The sequence below is a fragment of the Oreochromis aureus genome, linkage group 17 (genome assembly GCF_013358895.1).
Source record: "Oreochromis aureus strain Israel breed Guangdong linkage group 17, ZZ_aureus, whole genome shotgun sequence".
Taxonomy (NCBI): domain Eukaryota; kingdom Metazoa; phylum Chordata; class Actinopteri; order Cichliformes; family Cichlidae; genus Oreochromis; species Oreochromis aureus.
The window spans coordinates 30,412,340-30,433,489 of NC_052958.1; the positions used below are offsets into that span (position 1 = coordinate 30,412,340).

Consider the following 21,150-nt stretch of genomic DNA (forward strand, 5'->3'; position numbering starts at 1 on the left):
GTTCACTGACCTCAGTTAAGAGCCAAGGTAAGTACTTCAAGTGATTTCAATTATTACATGATGTTTTGATGGTTTTGATATTAATGTCAATAATGGGAGCTTATCCAGGAGTTAGTGTCATGAACTGGCTGTGTAATGCAGGCAAGGTAGGACTTAAATGCAGACTTAAGTAGACAGGACTTAACCTCCAAAACATTATGTCGACAAAAAGTACTGGAGCTGGAGGGCGACACAGAGGACAAAGACACAATTGGAGCCTAAGTGTACAAAAAGGTAATATAGAATGAACTCAGGATTATCAAATTAACCTTAAAAACACACAACACCTCAACACATAAGAAACATAAAATACTGGGTCAAAAGGACCCAGAACCATGACACTTAGACCCGGGACTTTTCACTCCTGATTTATCAAAAAGATAAGATAAGATAAGATAAGATGGCCTTTATTAGTCCCACAGGTGGGAAATTTGTTTTGTTACAGCAAAAGTGCAAAGTTATGTAGCAGAAATTAGAAAACACTGGAATGCAATAAAATACAACAAAATAAAATAAAATACTATATACAACTGAGTAGGAAAATACAAAAACACAACTTCGTCAGAAGAAGAATTGCACGTATAGCAGTCTTATTGCACATGTGTGGGTTTGTGTGTTTGATCAGCTGCAAAAGTCTTTGTTGTGGAGTCTGACAGCAGTGGGGAGGAAAGACCTGCGAAATCTCTCCGTCCCACACCGTGGGTGCCGCAGTCTCCCACTGAAGGAGCTGCTCAGTGCTGTCACAGTCTCATGCATGGGGTGGGAGATGTTGTCCAACAGGGATGACAGCTTAGCCACCATTCTCCTGTCACTCACCACCTCCACTGGGTCCAGAGGGCATCCTAGAACAGAGCTGGCCCTTCGGATCAGCCTGTTCAGTCTCTTCCTGTCCCCAGCAGAGATGTTGCCGCCCAGCAGACCACACCATAAAAGATGGCTGAGGCCACCACAGAGTCATAGAAGGTCTTCAGGAGTGGGCCCTCCACTCCAAACGACCTGAGTCTCCAAGCAGGTACAGCCTGCTCTGCCCTTTCCTGTAGAGGGCGTCTGAGTTATGAGTCCAGTCCAGTTTGTTGTTCAGATGAACACCAAGGTACCTGTAGCTGTCCACAGCCTCGATGTCCATACCTTGGATGTTCAGTGGTTGCAGTGGAGGATGCTTGTGCCTGCGGAAGTCTACCACCAGCTCCTTGGTTTTACTGGCATTGATCTGGAGGTAGTTCAGCTGGCACCAGTCCACAAAGTCTTGAGTCAGTCCTCTGTACTCCTTGTCGTCCCCATCAGTGATGAGGCCGACTATTGCAGAGTCATCAGAGAACTTCTGCAGGAAGCACTGGGTGGAGTTGTGGGAGAAGTCTGCAGTGTAGATGGTGAAGAGGAACGGAGCCAGAACCGTTCCCTGTGGGGCCCCGTACTGCAGACGACCCTGTCCGACACACAGCCCTGAGTCCTCACATACTGTGGTCGGTCGGTGAGGTAGTCCAAAATCCAGGTAGTGAGGTGATGGTCCACTCCAGAGTTCTCCAGCTTGTCCTTCAGAACCGAGGGAAGAATGGTGTTGAAGGCACTGGAGAAATCAAAGAACATGATTCTCACAGTGCTCCCAGCGGTCTCCAGGTGAGCGAGGGAACGATGTAGGAGGTGAATGATGGCATCATCCGCTCCAATGCCAGGCTGGTAGGCAAACTGAAGTGGGTCCAGTGATGAGCTCACAAGGCGCGAAGCTGAGCCAGGACCAGCCGCCCAGGGTCTTCATCAGGTGGGATGTCAGAGCCACCGGCCTGTAGCTGTTGAGGTCCCTGGGGCGTGAAGTCTTTGGCACTGGTACAACACAGGAGGTTTTCCAGAGCTGTGGGACTCTTCCCAGCCTCAGGCTCAGGTTGAAGAGGTGCTCCATCACACCACACAGTTGGTCCGCGCAGGACCTGACGACCCTCGAGCTGATGCCATCTGGACCCGCTGCCTTCTTGGCTTTAATCCTCCTCAGTTCCCTCCTAACCTGGGTGGTTGAGAGAGACAGGCTGGAGCCTTGTGTTGAGTGTGTATTGGATGCTGTTGTTGGGGTGGGGAGGAGTGAGCAGGGTGAATAGAGGAGGTGTGAAGTGTCTGAGGTGTCAGAGGTGGAACAGCAGCAGTGGGGTGGGTGAGTCTGCAGCCGATGTTGGAGACTGCCTCATGGCTGAATCAAATCTGTTGAAGAAATGATTCAGTTCATTTGCCCACCTCACATCCCTCCCAGGCAGAGAGTTCTGATGTTTGTGGCCTGAGATGGTTCTGAGGCCTCTCCAGACTTCACCAACGTTATTTTGCTGAAGCTGGTTCTCCATCTTCTGCCTGTAGCTGTCCTTCCCATTCCTTATCAGTCCCCTAAGCTCTCTCTGCACCCTTTTCAACTCCTCTTTGTCTCTGGATTTGAAGGCCCTCCTCTTCTGCTTGAGGACAGCTTTAATTTCTGAAGTAATCCAGGGTTTGTTGTTGGAGAAACACCGTACAGTCCTGGTAGGTACGGTGTTATCCACACAGAAATTAATATAGTCAGTAATGCATGTAGTAAGGCTGTCGATGTCCTCTCCGTGGTCGTCACAGATCACCTCCCACACAGTCGACTCAAAACAATCCTTAAGAGCCTCCTCGCCTCCTCCGACCATCTCTGCACTGTGCGGGTGGCTGGTGGCTCCCCTGCGCACTAAGGGCTCATACACAGGGACAAGGTGCACCAGGTTGTGATCAGATCTGCCTAGGGAGGGAGAGGTGATGAACTGTATGCCTCTTCAGCATTGGCATACAGTAAGTCCAGTGTTTTATTGTCTCTGGTTGGGCAGGTCACATACTGGGTGAAGGTGGGCAGTGTGGAGTCCAGTGAGGCATGATTGAAGTCCCCTGATATTATGAGAAGGGCTCTCGGAGATTGTGTTTGCAGTCTGCTGACCACAGAGTGGAGAGAGTCACAGGCTGCATCCGCGTTGGCCGAGGGGGGGACATACGCTGTTATCGCGATAACATGCGAGAATTCCCGGGGCAGGTAAAAACTAAATAAATCTTGCATATTCTTTATTTAGCAAGTTGAGTTTGAGTTTCATCAATTAAATTAAGTCATTCTTACTTATTTAAATAAAGTATATTAGTTGTTTGATGTCTGGATGTCCTGGTATTGATCTGAGAAATAAAAACTAACCTGTATTTATGTCTTTGTCATGATTTTGAGGGGTTTTTTCTCATGGTTTTCACACCAGCTCAGCAGTGTCCTTCAATTAATGTTCCAAATAATGTGAACGCGATAGGAGATGCAGAAGAAGCAATCTACGGCAATGTAGTTCAATTTAGCTGCAAGTCCAGCAATCACATTCTGACAGGGGCATGAGAAATTTATTGTGATGAAAATGGGGATTGGAAAGCAATCCAACATGTGACAGTAAAGCAAAGATTGCTTTTAGAAGCGCCTTCTTTCAGCAGTTAAGTAATAACAGCCAAACAATCACCAACCACCTGAAAGAGAATAGAGCTGCAACTCTATATTTTTTATTTAATTTTGAGCTTATGAAACTATTAATCATAGTCCTCAGTAATAAAATGGTGTTAAATGTATCACACTCTGTGCCATATATAATCCTGAACACACATCATTAAATTACTCTACTGAGTGTGGCTACATTTAGCAGTGTTAGCAGCAGTAGCTCTCCTTCCTTGAAGGTTAGTGCGCAATACATACATGTTACATATAATCTCAGTCAAGTGGTTTACAGCAGAACTGCACCTGAAACAATTCAAATAATTATTGCTTGCAAATAAAATGAGTTTATTTATAGAATGTGAAAATAGAATAGATTTAGGACTGTAAAAAATCTTCTTCCACTTGGCTATTAGTTTGGAGAAATATTTGCCTGTTTTATTAAAATATAAGTACCACTATGGACTACATACTATGTACATAGCAGGAAGTCCAAAAATATCAGTTTCAAACAAAAACAAAAGAAATTTAAAAAATCATGAAATTGTTCTGAAATTGTAATTAATAAGAAAACATTGCAGCTGCTTTGCTGGTTTTGCCAGTAAAATGATCACTTTCACTTTATCAGAAATCTTCCTTTCACAGGTTAATCAGCAGTTGCCTTTTATGTACCTTTTTATGACCAACTGTTGCAGTTGTATTCATGACTTTGACTTTACTCTTCAGCAGCTTCAACATGTGAAGCACCGGTGATTGAAAATGGTTTTGTACTTGGAGATGTCAAAGACTACAATGAGCATGAAATCCTAAACTATGAATGCAATCCTCAATATAAACGTGCTCAAGAATTACCTTCAAGGTGCACAAAGATAGGAGACAGAGCAGAGTGGATCCCCAGACCTGAATGTGAAGGTAAACATAAACAGAATTACATACAGTTTATACAATTAATGCCACTGACTGGAGATGGATGTCTGGATGTCATGGTATTGCTCTGTCTTGGTACAACACATGTGCTTCATTTCCCAACATATGCAGAAATAAAATGTGAGCTGACACTGCCACCACTCCGAGGAACCACATATGAACCTGCTAATAGAAATAGGTTTTCACCTGGTGAAACGATAAGAGTTACATGTGAGGAGAGATACTGGATTGGGAGAACCCGCACACTCTCAGTGGAGACTACTTGCAAAGAGGATGGACAGTGGACTGTCAGACCAGTATGTCAAGGTATAAAACTACAAAAGCTTTAGACACATATTCTAAGCTCACTGTTCTTTGCTTTGATGTAGTTCAATCAGCCATGAGGATGATGACCAATTTTATGAAGATTATCAAGTCTTTCTTTCTTTCAAGAGGTTACATGCAGCCGTCCACAAGATGGACTTTTGTCCTACTGGGAGGTCTCTTGGCGTTGGGAGTCAAAGAAATTGGGCGATACTGTCAGGTACACATGTAGATCAGGATACAAGAGGAAAGATGGCGTCACTCAGGCCACATGCACCAGAGATGGATGGGAACCGAATCCACTTTGTCAAGGTATGGTGAAGTTTAGTTCACTTTCCTTCTAATTCTGGCATGATCTCTTTAATTTCTTTAATATTAGTCCACATTTGAGAAAACAGGAGAGAATTGCAGAATATCTTTGGTCAAACAGAAGATTCAAAGGATCATTCAATCGTACAGTAAAAACATGCGAGCCAGCAATATAAATATTAGAGACTCTGTGTGATAGTTCATAGTGAGAGAAAATGGCAATAACATTCATTTTGTTTGTTTATTTGTTTACTAACCAAGCACTAACCAAAAAAGTGTACAAATATTCATTACATATTATTTTCTGTACAGATTGCAAAAAACATTTCTACCACCACAACAACTTTCAGCTGGATGTTGAATCCACAACTGAACATTTTTCTTGTCCTTTGACTGAACATATTCAAATATGAAATACAGAACTGTTAAATGGAATCACATTTACACTGGGGAGCTGCTGCTTTTATTTAAATGAATATATGAAAGTATCTGAATGTTTTACATGACAAAATTATCTGAATCAAAGTAAATGCAGAAGCTTAATAAATGTGTTTTTGTTCTTTTCAGAGATAAAATGCAGGAGGAAACATTTTAATAATGCAGATATTACTGGAAAAATTCAGGCTGAATACAGGTACAATGATCGTGTCCAGTATAACTGCAGGAGAGGTTATGAAGGAAGTTTCACTCTAACCTGTAGAGAAGATGGCTGGTATGGGTCTAATGTATGTACAGGTAAGAAAATGCAATAAACTTAAAAGGATACATTTATTAATTTATTTGTGGGCTCTTGTTTTTCATGACAAACATAAATATTGTAAAGAACTGATGACAAAAGACAAATGTATAAACTGTATATAAAAGGTGAACATTGCTTTCAGGACTTAAAAGTGAATCCGATATGAAAGTTCAGTCAACATGAATTCTCTCAAATCGGGCAACTCGCAAAAAAGCATCTGGTTCTACAGAAGTCTATTGAAAAACATCTTTAGATCCCTTGATGAGCTCACAAACATTTTTCTTTTGTGGAGCTCATATATATCATAGAGTAACATGCATTTTCCTTGACAATGATGTCATCGCCTTGTCCATCTTCTTCTGGGATTTCTTGTCCTGAAAATAAAGTAAGGGTTATACTTTCCACACATACAAATCTGCTTGGGGTTCACTTAGATCCCAGGGCCATGAATTTTGTCATCAGATAGTTTGAGCGAGGTTTCGTGCCGAGGTCTGCATGCCTACCTATTTTTTTTATATATTTTTTTTGACAGCTCTAACTTATCCAAAAAGAATTTCTATGGTATTGCAGCAGGTGGCAGACGTCAAGCAGACATCAAAGAATCAGAATCAGAATCACATGATTCAAAGAAGTATAACAGGAATAACAACTAGGCCTTTGGGTCTCCGGTTGTCCAGTCTGCATCGGAGTATAACCCAGGCTTAACACACATATATGGATCTACAAACCTAAATATGGAAAGTTGGAACACTGCATAAAATGTCAATACAAAGACGAGTCAATGATTTACAAATCTCATATTTTAGTCACAACAGAAAACAGAACACATGAAATCAATTTACCCAGTGCATTGAATTATTGGACTTTGAAGTTTTGTTTATTTAAAGGAACTGTTTGAATCCTTTTTTGTTTTGTTTTCACATTTACTTCTATTCCTAATTCCCAGTTCTATTAGTTTAATTCCTCCTTTAGTCTTCCATGCTTTGTGTCATCTTCCTTGTATTTAGTTCATTCATGTGTCTTCTGTGGTATCTCACTTCCTGTTTTATTTTGAGTGTTTGTGTTCCTTGTGTTTTCCTTTTCACGTGCACTTATGGTCACTCTTCTGTTCGAACATGGTGTTCATTATGGCCAAACTGTGGTTTGCACAGAAGTCCAATAACAAAACACCACTCTTGTTCAGATCAGGGAGGCCATTCCTCCCAATCACGCCCCTTTATATATTTATTTATATAATATTTCTTTAATTACACTTTGGATTGCAGTGTTTAAGTGACTGGATAGTCTATATTGGTGTTTACCATACACAACAAACATAAGAATGATGAGAGATGAGGTATTGTTTTCTGTTACACATCCTCGTGTAAGAAAGGCTAATATCAAAAATTCTATCATTGGATTTCTGGTTTGAAATAAACAGCTCATGTTTTGTTTGCTGCACAGTAGAAAGGATGGCTCTTTCCAACTTCTTTCAGATCATCAAATAAAAAAATGACCTTATTTTTTTCCTAAAATGGGACATTTTTTCAGTTTATGACATCTGCAAATAATTTCAGTATGTTTTCATTTACCTTTTGTACTGCATCTCAACATTTTTGATAAAAGAGAAGTATATTTGTTAATGCCTACTGAGTTCACTAGTTTGTTGGAGGCCTAGGCCCGGGTAAGCCCATCCATTAAGACAGCAGTGGTGAAAGTTCAGTCTGACTTGTGGCTGAGGTTTTTGCTGTTTTGGTAAGAATCTAAAGCTACAGTCTGAAGTCTAATAGTAGTGACAGTCATGAATCAAACGGATGAACATGAGCCAAATTTCATCCAAACATCTCATATAAAGACAATCAAAAACCACACAATGGAGGATTGCCAAAGTCAGCAGGATTCCCTGCTAGTCACTTAATAACAGACATTACACAGCCTGTTCAGTAGTATTAAGGATATTTAAGCCTAATCCAAAGACAGTTGAAGAATGTTATCTATGAATCACACTTACTAGTAAGACAAGAATGTAATCTGACTACTCTGTGATAATATCTAAATGTAATACCTGTCTTTCTGATAGCTATAACAGGATGTCCAACAACAAGCTTTGACCGCAGACTTAAAGTTTGGCCACATGGTGACAAACTCTACTTCACATGTGAGGATGGTTACAAACTTCTCACCAAAGGCTGGTGGGGTGAATCCACATGTGTGGACGGTGTTTGGTCTGGATTTGAAAGCTGTATCGGTAATTAAAGTTTCTAATTAAAGTATCTTCTGTTATTAGCATGAAGCAAACACAGTGACTTGTTCAATACCAATGTCAAGATGGGGAGTATAAGATGTTTAGGTAGAAAAAAATATATTTTGGAATCTGTTTTAAACATTTTTAACATTTAAGTTTTACCTGCAGTCATGTTTAAGAAAATTGGTGTGAAAATATTTTCTGTAATATCTTACAATAAGTGCATTGATACAGAGTTTCTTCCACTACTTATTCTGATCACATTTTTAAATGGAGGAATGGATTTCATCCATCTGTATTTTTTTGCCTGATTGTTTGTAATCATATCCACTTTAGAGGAACAAAAGTGTGGAGAAGCTCCTGTGATTCCTAATGGGGAAGGAACTCTAGGGAGTACTGAAGGACAAGGACAATCCCAAGAAATTATATCGATTGTTTGCAATGAAGGATACTCTGCTAAGATCGAGGAAATAACCTGTCGTGACGGACGATGGGATTTAAATGGATCACTTGATGATATCTGTAGATGTGAGTCACCTCAAGCATTATTTTAATGCATGTTTTTATGAAAAGATTACAGAGTGTAAATTAACAGTGTACATGCTGTCATGTCTTACAGCTAATCATGATAACTGCAGGCCTCCGCCCAAAGTTGAGAATGCTGTTATTACAACTCCTTATCAGAAGCAATACCCATCTGGCTCTGAAGTAACTTATCAGTGCTTTGACAATTACATTACGGAAGGAAAAGCTACAATTAACTGCATAGCTGGGGAATGGAAGGAGCTCACCATTAAGTGTTTACGTACGTACATGACATAAATAAATAAAAACATTACATCATCAAAAAAACCTGTAAGAACTGGGCATTAATTTCAGTTTCATTGCAGCAATGAGAAACTGGAAATGACTAAAAAGCAGTGAGTGTTTAGAAGCTAGGTGTTGGGAGTATCCTGTACTAATTCTAGCAAAGATTATTTTTAATTTTGTTTTATTCATTACAGTTACACAGACTGAAATCTTTTACCACATGATTATATGCATGCTGGCACCCTTCCAGCTCACAAACACAGACACACAGACACACACACAACATTTTATACTATTAGTAATATATTATTCAAAATTGTATTATTAAATTCCGGTGCATAAAATAATCTAGGCGAGCCTTTTAGTCTTTTAATACTATTACAGTTTGCAAGTAACATGTCCTACCACATCATTGACTTGTGTGTTGCATCCACACAGTATTTTGTAGCAGGACAGAACACTAAGTGAGTTGTGAGTTTTTGGATTTTGAATTTAAAATCATATGTAAATCATATTTTCAGGCTGGCCACCCCAACAAAAATCATCTAGTTCCACCAATGGCAAGAATGGATACAAATACTGAATATGTGAAACTGTGTTCACTTTCAAATGAACTCACTATTATAGTGTCATATGAATTCAATTCCCTGAAAAATGTAAAAACAAAAAAAACTCAAATCTGCTACTTGTGAATAAGGGAACTGTCTCTTAAGTAAATTAATGAATGGTTAAGAAAACTTTTAATATGTTTATTATTAGCAAATGCATGTTTTAGACATTTACTTAATTATTCATGTCCTTCCTTAATAAATGATATATAGAATATATATAGAAATTGAGAAAATAATGTTAGTAAGCATTAGTCAGGAAAACAAATACAGCTACATGTTTGTTTCTAAGGTTTTGAGGTTTTTCAATTAAGGAAAAAACATAATTGAACAGCACTTTCTCAAAAGCCAGCATACCAACGTACCTGAAAGTATCACTGTTGCACCACATGATCATCTTTTTTTCGATCTTGGCTCTTCACTTATTTTCAGAAATTCCACCCTGTGGGATACCTCCAGCTCTTGAGGATGGAGACACCAAGACCGCCATAAAAGAGCAATACAGCCATAATGAAACTATTGAATACATGTGTCAGAGTTACTACATTATGGAGGGAGAGCCTTACAAAACCTGCCTCTATGGTGAATGGACTGGACACATGAGATGCCTCAGTAAGTTACAGTTCTCCCCAATCTTAACCTCCTGAGACCCGAACTCTTCCACGGCATGCATTTTTATTTCTCTTTGATATTTGGGCTGATTGGGACCCGATGAATGTAAAAAGAAAGAATTACCAGCTTTTTTTTTACCTGATTTTTGTTTCTAAGAAAAATGAGAGCCACATATGAGGATATTCGTTTAAAATTTCGATAGAACAGTTGCAGTATAATGTCCTCATAAGTGGATATCAGGCCCTTGTAGAGCAAAATTGAATATTTTGGTCTGAATAACCCAAAATGGGATGTCCACATATGTGGACGCCAGGTCCTAGGAGGTTAATATTGAGAATAATTTTATCATTTTAGTCTTTTACATCTTTATCATAATATTCTTCTATTTTTTTCTCTTGTAGGGCCTTGCATTGTGAATGAAGATGAAATGAGACAGCATAACATCGCTTTGAAATCAAGTAGCACTAAGTATTTAGTTCATGATGAAATAATAGAGTTCAGGTGTACCAGAGGATTATCTACTGGCACTGTGGCAATGCGTCAGAGATGTAATAGTGGTGTGTTAGTCCTACCTACATGCCGAGAGTGAAAAGTTGAAATGATTTCTGAACTTCTGTTTTCAGATGTGGAATAATAAATCTCAGATTGTCTGATCTGGTCCGTTTTCTGCTTTCTTCTACTTCACACTAGAAGTAAAACTCATATGTTCATACAGACATGTTTCCCATATTTTGAAAGTACACTGACCAAAATTAAAATATATATCTAATCCACAAGCACTCTTAAGTAACGCAAGATGTCATACATTTATGAAAGTATGGGAAATATGACTAATGCCACTGATTTGTTCCTGTTAACTATGAAGGTTCCTTAAATGAACTTATGTGAATATGACAAAAATCATTTTCACTGGTCTGGTTTGCTTACTACTCTTTTAATGTGCTGGAGTCCAACATATTAAGTAACTCTTCACTGGTTATTGTCACAGAATGACTTTTGTTTATGATTACCTAACAGGGTGTGGCTCATTTTTACCCACTGTCACACCTTAACCATTAACCCCTGCTGTAGTCCATTTTGTAAATTTCAGTCATTCTAAGTGTGAGTGGAGGATTATCACAGGACTTGTTAATCACAAGTCAGCAGCCAATGACACACTCCTGAGCCCATCTGTTCATACTGTCTTCTTGTTCAGCTTGTTTGCACAGGCCGGTATTACATCAAAAGAGATTTTAGTAAAGATTGCCGTTTTGGGAGTAATGGCGATCCTGATATGCGCCGTTATAGGTTAACCTTGCATGCCTCTCCCCACTGTAGTAGAGCCAGAAGAAACAGACATTAATAGACAAATCCATTTTATTATATACATAAAAATGAATTGGTTTACAAAAAATAAAAATAAGACAGCAATACTTTTCTTAAGTTTTTAAAAAGAAGATCATGGATTAAAATACATATATATATAAGCATGTTTATTTACAGCACAATGGACAGTGTGTTCGCCACCACCTGAATGGCCCTGAGGGGGTCCACAATGTCTTTGAGCTTATCTCGTCTGAGAACCCAATCTGGTGCAAACCTGAAAGAAAAACAAAAAACAAAAAACACTTTTAGTTATCTCTGGAAACATACAAGCACACTTTCAGTGTACTATGTAACTCAGGAATATCCATACTTTGGTGCAGCGCGGGATTTACGAGGCGTCGCCGGAACAAAGAAGCTCCCGTTGATCGACGCGCTCATCTTCTGCTTGATGATTGTTCTTTCTGTGTCCATCTTGTGTTTGCGAGCAGTGAGGCGGTAAATACTGTGGATCCTATCCAAGACCTTGGGTAGCTTTTTGACCTCCTAAAGAAAATACAGTAAGCAAAATAGTTAGCATTTTCTCTTGTGTAAAAATATCATTGATATTGGTATTTATGCACTCGTGTTATCTGTTTGTTACAGTATCTACGGACCTCAGCGCGTTGCTTGTCCTGCAGCAGGAGCGCAAGAAGGAAACAGGCCTTAGTGAAGATGCTTCCACCCTTTTCTGCCACTTTATCCCCTGCCTTCTCCCGGTATCTCTGCAGCAGGTCCAGCAGCGTCTCCACAGAGTTTTCCACTGAATACACCGCCTCAATGGTCTTGTGGTACTGAGCGGGGAGTGGAGATGATGTTAGTCCTGCACACTTAAACAACACTGAAGCATCCACGGCTGCATGTTCTACTTTGGCTGAGAAAGACAGAAACACTCAAAAATGAACACCACCCCCGTACACTTTGTTCTTCATATTTAATCTTTGCAGTGTGAATATTAATGAAATTAGATTACCAGCATGGAAGCTAAGCAAGGATTAGTTTGTCCTATTGTTCGACGTTTTAAAACGGTACAAATTAACCTGTTTTTGTCAAATGAGTCTGGTGGCTTTTGTGGGGGAACATATATGGATACAAAAGCTTTACAGCCACACAAATGTTTTGCTGCTGCCCTTGTCCACAGCAGTGCATTGCTCAACTCCAGTGTCAGCTTCTCAAAAGCACGGGTGTGCTGAGGGTCATTTACCATCGACAGTATACAGATTACAGGTTTATTCAACCCCCACTTGTCTAAACAATCCCTTTCCAGCCACAAGATTCACAACAAATAAGTGAGATGTCTGGGTCTACCATGCCAACATGTTCCCGTCACAGTCAGGCAGATTATGTTGCAAGACGAACAAAGCTCACAGCGAGAAGAGAGAAATCAATAACAGCAAACAGTCTGACAGAGGGTCAGATCTACATACAGGAAATGGGAAATGCTTTTAGAGAAAACAGAAAAGCTCGATAACACTTTCGTTCTGATATTTTCGGACAACCAGAGTTAAGTGATAGAGCTCTTTAAATGCATCTTCTCTGTGTTCTTGCAAGTTACTGTTTAAAATAATGCAACCGAAAATACTGCTGAATTTAAGAAATACTGGATAGTGATTTGTGCAGCACCAACTTTTATGTACCTTTATATTATGACAAAAATGTCTAACCATGAGAATACTGTATAAAAGTACTCTGCATTTACTATAGCTATACATAAATAAGTATTTGTTGCCACCTTATATTACAGTCACACTGAGGAAAACAATGGCTGGCCCAAAACCATTGTGAAAGTGTGCAATGAACTTTGAATGAAGTCACCTTTAAAATGGATGCTTTGAAGACGAAAACAGTTTGCGACTGAATGAGAACAGAATGCATCAGAATGACTGACACACTGTCCAAGGACTGTAATTGATTGGAGGCATGTTGCCTCCAATCAAGCGACCAATACATTATGCTTAACCTCTGTGATAGGTTGGTTGTCATAACTAGTGATGTCACCAGAGCCAATGTGTGTGTTGTACCATTTGATACCAAAATTCTGAAAATGTGATGGTACTTGTTTTTTTCCTTGATACCATAGACACCATAGGGAGTGAATGCACCAAGGGGGCTATTCAAGAACTAAAGGAGGTAGCATATAGCTACAAGTGCTCTAGTCTGTTGTTACAAGAAGAAGAAGAAGAAGAAGAAGAAGAAGAAGAAGAAGAAGGTGCAGATTTGGCAATGAAATTACTTTTCATTAGGGTGAGTAAGGACTGATATCCCAAAAAGCAGTATGCAAGCAAGCTATGTTACTGTATCGTGTGGCCTAAGTGAACTAAAACAATAGCTCCCAGATCAGTTTGAATAGATCAGGGTGAATGCATTTCAGTTAATATTACAACATCCAAAGCATCATCCTTCTTATCTTATGCCAAAATGTACATTACCAACAAAGCTGTGAAATCAGCTTTGTTCCACTGGCTAAAATGTTTGCAATAGCTAACATTAAATGCTTATGCTAGTGTATAATGTTAACATTTTAAATAAATGATCTGCCAGTGTTTTAAAAATGACTTTAATGAAGCAGTTTATGGTCGAGTATGCGAGCTGTCACTTCAGATCTGTTCCGTTTTGGTATCGAATTGGGCTGTGAGAATTGTTCAGTTCTACTGCTGTTTGTACCGACTACTAATGTCCAGTATCGTGACACACCTAGTTGGAAATACTTGCTAACTTTTGCCAAATGTGAAGAAATTCAATCCAACCAATGGGCAACTATCATTTTTTTTCTAGTCACAAGGAGGTTGCTGTCCTACTCTTAGTCTTAGGTGAAATCTGACATTGACACTGCTGCCCTCTGTATGCTGCCTGAAGAACAACAGCAGCTCTGCGCAGCTTCTGATATGTTTGCAACTGTTTCTTTGCTGCTACAGAGGCTCAATATCTTCTCTGAACAGTCAGGACAGAGGATTTCAGAGTGAGATACTCTGTGTTCGCAGTGAGCTCTATAAGCTCTCTGGATAACACTGGCAGCTTGATGCTTTTGTTTGATCATCTGTCTGGATTTCATTCCACGATATGCAGCCTGTAGAATGATGGCAGCTTTTCTAACCTCTTGATAATGTTTCACCACAAGGTTTTTGGTTCTTTGAGCTCTGAACCTCATATGTGGATGCCAGGTCCTAGGAGGTTAATATTGAGAATAATTTTATCATTTTATTCTTTTACATCTTTATCATAATATTCTTATATCTTTGTCTCTTGCAGGGCCTTGCATTGTGAATGAAGATGAAATGAGACAGCATAACATCACTTTGAAATCAAGTGGCACTAAGTATTTAGTTCATGATGAAATAATAGAGTTCAGGTGTACCAGAGGATTATCTACTGGCACTGTGGCAATGCGTCAGAGATGTAATAGTGGTGTGTTAGTCCTACCTACATGCCGAGAGTGAAAAGTTGAAATGATTTCTGAACTTCTGTTTTCAGATGTGGAATAATAAATCTCAGATTGTCTGATCTGGTCCGTTTTCTGCTTTCTTCTACTTCACACTAGAAGTAAAACTCATATGTTCATACAGACATGTTTCCCATATTTTGAAAGTACACTGACCAAAATTAAAATGTATAAATCTAATCCACAAGCACTCTTAAGTAACGCAAGATGTCATACATTTATGAAAGTATGGGAAATATGACTAATGCCACTGATTTGTTCCTGTTAACTATGAAGGTTCCTTAAATGAACTTATATGAACATGACAAAAATCATTTTCACTGGTCTGGTTTGCTTACTACTGTTTTAATGTGCTGGAGTCCAACATATTAAGTAACTCTTCACTGGTTATTGTCACATAATGACTTTTGCTTATGATTACCTAACAGGGTGTGGCTCATTTTTACCCACTGTCACACCTTAACCATTAACCCCTACTGTAGTCCATTTTGTAAATTTCAGTCATTCTAAGGCTGTATCCCAATTCAGGGTCTGCAGCCTTAAAGTACGCAGCCTTAACAGTTCACAAGGGCCGCGTACTCATAGACCGCTAAGGCCGGAAGTGCGAGGCTTGTAGGCTTGTGAAATGGGACGGTCTAGTCTCTGTCGCGCTGCCCAGGTTGCCTAGCAACCATGATACTATCCGCTGGAAAAGTGTCATACAGCTTTGTTTGACAGAAATGAAGGAGAAAATATTTTGTTCATTTGTTTTTACATGAGCTGTGTGTGATTTGAGAACAGTCATTTTAAGGTTAGTTAGTAAATAACAATTAGCTAATGTTGTTCATGAGACTAAAGTCATCTTACTTCGGTAATGTAAATATAATATGGCCAATATTAAAGTTATTATTATATTAATTAGGATTTATTACAGCAGTGAGCTTGAACTGTGTCAAATTCTGAGCTTCAGTAAAGATTCAAGTTCCAGTTATTTATATTTCCTATCACCTTAAATCGTCACTCAAAGACAAGTATCTCTGACAGTGTATATACAGATGTATTATATATAAGAGACAAATATTGTTCTTTTAATATGTTGGCATTACTAAATTTGGCTCAGTGCTTACAAATGTGTGTATTAAGAAAATGTATGAGCTGTGATAACTGTTGCTGATAAAATTAAGAGTAGACAGATATGTTAAATATTCCTTTATTGGGTGAGAAAATCAGACCATGTCATAACTGCTTTAAGTCATACAGAATAGATATCAGAGCCTTAAACAGGCTGACAGGCTAAATGGGTCAAACTGGGCAGAAAGTATACAAACACATAACATCCTTATAGAATATGATGTAACACTATAGATCAGCTTACCTCAGAATGTATAAAGCATATAAACAATTACAGCAATATGATGCAACAAACACAGCAGTACTACTAATCCAAAATACTCAAAGCTTCATAGAACTGAAACAAACATTTATTTTTAGCTCCATTCTGCTGCTGATACATACTTTAGGTTTCTGAATATTAAACTTGTTGCTGCCTTTCATAGTGTGTAACTTGAAGGCCCTGAGTACTTTCTCCCACACTGAAAACACTGGGATGATAACATTATTTGAACATTACCTAATAAGACTGATTCAAGACAGACAATTAGTTATGTTAAACTTTCCTAGCAGTCCTTCACAAACAGGGAACAGTCTGTCTATTCTCTCCATCTGTCAGCTGCTGCTGGCTCTTCCTCCTCCTCTTCCTCACACACTGCTGAGTTTGTCCTGTGGATCATCAGGGTGCAAAGCCTCACAGATGATGTGCAGCAGTGGGTCCCTCAGTCTGTCCTCACTCTGGACACTTGCAGTCGTCACACATGGAAATCAAATGTGTGATAAGCTGCAGGATTCAAACACAAGTGTAACTTATAAATACATGTTCATACTTTTATTACACAATCAGAGAGAAAGAAACAGAGAGAGAGTGCAGGACAGACAGACAGGTGACAGTCTCAGGTGTACACACTGCTACAAAACAGCTCAAGAGAAGGAGGATTTAGTGTTTGTGTTATTACGAGTGCTAAACAAGAAGAGTTCCCAGATGGTCCAGTGGACACATGTGTGACTCCTGTGATTAAAGCATCTTTCTTTCAGCTTAACGAGTGAACCGTCAGCTCGTTCAAACACACGTTAAAGTCCGTTTGGCTCGACACCACCGAACAGAGGCAGCAATATAACATAGCTAACATTAACAGTGCAGTGAATCCTGCTTGTGCCGTCATATTCAGGACTGCAAACCGAGCAGCATCACTGACTTTCAGCTTGTTGTGTTTGTGGATGTATGACTGACTTTATTATCCACAAAATCATCGCGTTCTCTGTAGGATTAAGGTCAACTATTGAATGGCGTATATTTTAAAGTAAAAGCTTTAAAACCAAGTTAATGCTGAAAGTACAAACATCACTAATGTCACATAACTCTGCCGACATGTGGCCAACAGGAATGTTTTAATGTTCTTCATTCGCACATTCGCACATAAATAAGTGACATAATATTCAGTACTTACTTTTGGCAGTTCACTCTTCGGCCGCTCCGCTTCTGCCGTCTGTCGTATTTTGCGGCAAAATTATCCACACCCACCGCCGCGCTATGAATTGTGGGATATATGGGACCACGAAGCGTGCACCGGACCACGCTTGATATTTAGGGAAATCGACAGTGCATATGGACAGCCGTCGTCTCGTCGCTGTGTAGTAATAGGTCTCAAAATGCGTACTTCAACCGTGCGGTCTCTTAATTGGGACACAACCTATGTAAATAATAAACAGGCAGCCTTAAAGTATGAAATATTCATATACAAATACACATTTAAATGTGTGTACTGTCTCAGTGGCTGATAGTGCCCCACAGGTCTCAGTGTGAGCTTGAAGACATTCATAATGTTTAAGTAATTTAATGTGTAGGTGCTGACCATAAACACATTTTGAATGAAAGCCGGGGAAATTTGGTAGCACAGAAACAAGTGGCTATTCTTTGTGACCATATGGATCAGTCCCTCATATTACCATTATTTCACCCAAAGGCACCAAGTTAATACTCAAAAAGCTGCAGCAATACACACAAACATAAAAAGTACTTGGTGACAACCAGTGATGGGAATAACAGTGTTACAAGTAACGGCGTTACTAACGGCATTACTTTTTTCAGTAACGAGTAATCTAACTAATTACTATTCCTATCGTTACAACGCCGTTACAGTTACTAACAAGGAAATGCGGTCTGTTACTATTTTTCAACAAACAGATGGTTGAAGTTGTGTTCAGCTTACCGCATCTTATATCAGTTGCACAGAAGTAGCTGTAAGTAATCTGGGCGCTACAGCTTTAAGCAGCTGCGCGCTCCCGCGGACAGTAATCACTTTCTGGCAGACAATCACTTTTTGGCACAACACCTGTAGCTAGGGGGGCAAAACAATCGCATGAGTGCTGCTCTTTGACTGAGGAAGAATAAAGTAGTCATGGTAAGCCAATCACATGACCACTTAAAGACAAAGCAACAAGGTGCCAGTTTATAAATTGTGTTGATAGGCCACGTAAAACCAGAGTCATGATAAACAATATATACGCGTGTTTTTTCCTCAATAGTTTCGGCACGTTTACTGTCTAAGGACAGCGCAGTAAGCACTCTCTGCTTATGAGCAAAAACTAAACAAAACAGGGGAAGTTTTAGGAGTGACGGCGAGAGAGAGAGAGAGAGAGAGAAAGAGCAGAAAAAGAGAGAGAGAAATGGTTATTTAAAAAAAGGGTAAAAGGTAAATGGATGCAAATAACTTTGTTGTTTGCAAAACTTGTGCATAGGATTTTAAAATTGACAATTTATATTTGCATTTAAAGTTATGAAATATGATTCATTAAACATGTTTGTGGTTGTTGCAGTAAAAAACATAACTTTTTCTACTCTGATTTTATGTTTTTTGTCTGATTTTAGATCAATTGTGTTAATAGAGTATGTGAAAATTAAAACATAACTGTAAATTCAGACACGTGAGGTTGTGCTGAAAAGAATGATACCAAACAAGGCAAAGTAAATAGTTTTTAAAGGTGAAATGTAGAGGGAAAATCAAAAGTAGTTAAAAATGGCCAATTATATCCAATTAAAATATGAGTAGAAAGTGATATTTTTGATTGTAAAAACCACAAGCATGTTTAACGAATAATTTTCATAACTTGAAATGCAAATAGAAATAGTACATTTTTTAAAAATATGCACACGTTTTGCAAACAAAGTTATATGGTACTATTTACTTAAAAATGCAGCCAAGGCTCAGACGTTTTTTATATAACCATTTCAAACTATTTATAGAACAATCAGGTGTTCTGCATCAAATAAGAAGGCACACAAATTATTTATGCAACTCCAAAAAATAGTTTGTGTCACTATAACACAGATGAGCAGCAGAGGGATAAAACCTGCAGGTCTGACAGCAGGCACCAATCTGCCTTTGGTGGCTTTAAGGCAGCAACTGTGACATTCACTAGTAGAGCTGACACACAAACAAAATAACGACTACACTACACACTAACTACACAAGACAACACACTAACTTGAGACTCCAAACACGGTAAATGTCACAAATCTCTCACGTATCAAAACTTTCTCTCTCTCTTTCACTCACTCGCTCTCTCTAGCCGGTCACTCCTAAAACTTCCTCCTCAACAACCAAATGCTACATATTGCCATATCATTTTTTGATTGGTCGACACGATACATTTTTCCACCAATTTCTCACAGGCAAAGTGTGTTTGCTAGCGCTCTCCTAAGAATACACAGTTTTTCCCGTTTCTTCCCGGAGTAAACTCCACTGTTTTATTCAGAAAAACAAACAAACATTGGTTTTACGTGGCCTATCAACACAATTTAAAACCTGGTATATAGTTTGAAGTCCGCAAGTTCGACCCAAGTTGAAATGGAGACTCTGGGTCTGTCGACCCCAGAGGGTTAATCAGAAAGCCTTAAGTTGGTTAGTTATGTATCGGGCTAATGTTTAAAGCTTTCACTTGAGTAAATTAACTCACATTACTGCTAAGTAATGTTAGCTAAGTTCACAGCATATGCCATAATAGCGCTGCCATACTGCATCATACTCAGTGCATTTCAATCATTTCTCCAGCGAGTTTGATAGCTAGCAAAATAATAATCATAATTTTAAAAAAATAGCATGTGTAACGTACACCTACTGGAAAATTATTTACTAGGACTCACCTATCATGCAACTGTCGTTTTCCATCAAACATTCATTAAAACAGCAACCTGCAGGTATGTTAGCGCACTCATCACCGACTGGCCGAGGGAGGGGCGGGGTCACACGTTGAAACAGACAGAGGCGCAAGGCAGCCCAGGCGGGGAAATTTTGCCTTTACATTTTGCGACTTATTTTATTTTTCTATCTGATAAGAAAACTATTCAATCAGATAGTTATTTGTGGTGAATGAAATACAATTACACTTTCAAGCACTTTTAAGTACCACATCTGAAATTCAAGCACTTTTCAAACCTTGAAAAGACAACATTAAAATTCAAGCATTTTCAAGGATTTCAAGCACCCGTACGAACCCTGTCCTTCAAAAACCTGTTAAAATCGCAGCTTCTGATTCTATTAATAATCTACGAAAAAAACATGTAGTTGTTATATTTGGTGAAGCTGTATATATGGAGATTTTCTAGGTAGTTTTTCAAAGTTCAAAGAGCATGACTGAAGTATTTATGATACTGTTTGTGGATCAAACCTCAGAACTGTGTTAAATATTAGAGTGGAAGGTGCGAGCAGGAATTCTGATTAATTATTAATTCTTCTATATCTCTAATTAGTCTAGAGATATAATAACAGTAAGCAATAACATGCAGTAGTGGGGATAGGTTAATTGGTCAATCTAAATTGCCCATAGGTGTGAATCTGTGAGTGTAAATGGTTGTCTGTGTCTCTATGTGTTAGCCCTGCGACAGACTGGCGACCTGTCCAGGGTGTACCCCGCCTTGCACCCTATGACAGCTGGGATAGGCTCCGATAACAAATCTGCTTCCCTGTGACATATTGTTGTCCCCGGCTCGCTTTCTCTCTCTTTCCCTCCTGTTCTGTTCCTGTGCTACTGCCAGTGTAACTACCGCCCCTCCCCCCCTCTTCCCAGCGCAAGCACAAGGCTTGTGTGCAAAATGAAGCGAAAAAAAGAGGCCGCAACATCACTAGACCCGACGACATGAACATGCTTTTAAGCATCGCTTTATTGCGCACACTATTTACACTTTTCTCACGGTTGCTGTGCACACTTGACTGCACCTCTCCCGCTGCCAGCCGCACGCATCACCACCAACAACAACAT

General features: G+C 39.2%; 2 protein-coding genes and 1 long non-coding RNA gene across 3 annotated transcripts; 2 read left to right on the plus strand and 1 right to left on the minus strand.

Moving 5' to 3' along the window:
- Positions 1–92: 92 nt before the first annotated feature.
- LOC116334345 (complement factor H-like) lies at positions 93–10,673 on the plus strand. The gene is made up of 11 exons (XM_039600794.1): positions 93–141; positions 3,050–3,061; positions 4,214–4,399; positions 4,526–4,720; positions 4,847–5,029; positions 5,594–5,761; positions 7,825–7,992; positions 8,326–8,517; positions 8,609–8,794; positions 9,840–10,019; positions 10,421–10,673. Exons 1-11 carry the CDS (start codon positions 93–95, stop codon positions 10,606–10,608), a joined length of 1,707 nt encoding a protein of 568 aa, XP_039456728.1. The 3' UTR covers positions 10,609–10,673.
- Positions 10,674–11,438: 765 nt separating this feature from the next.
- On the minus strand, positions 11,439–12,567 carry aspm (assembly factor for spindle microtubules). The gene is made up of 4 exons (XM_039600795.1): positions 12,465–12,567; positions 11,978–12,234; positions 11,695–11,867; positions 11,439–11,598 (listed from the first exon to the last, which is right to left on the minus strand). The coding sequence occupies exons 1-4, from the start codon at positions 12,565–12,567 to the stop codon at positions 11,496–11,498; spliced, it is 636 nt and encodes a 211-aa protein (XP_039456729.1). The 3' UTR covers positions 11,439–11,495.
- Positions 12,568–13,363: 796 nt separating this feature from the next.
- Positions 13,364–14,862, plus strand: LOC120434053. Its single transcript, XR_005608913.1, has 2 exons — positions 13,364–13,604; positions 14,610–14,862. It is a non-coding gene; the product is annotated as an uncharacterized LOC120434053 (long non-coding RNA).
- The last annotated feature ends 6,288 nt before the right edge of the window (positions 14,863–21,150 follow it).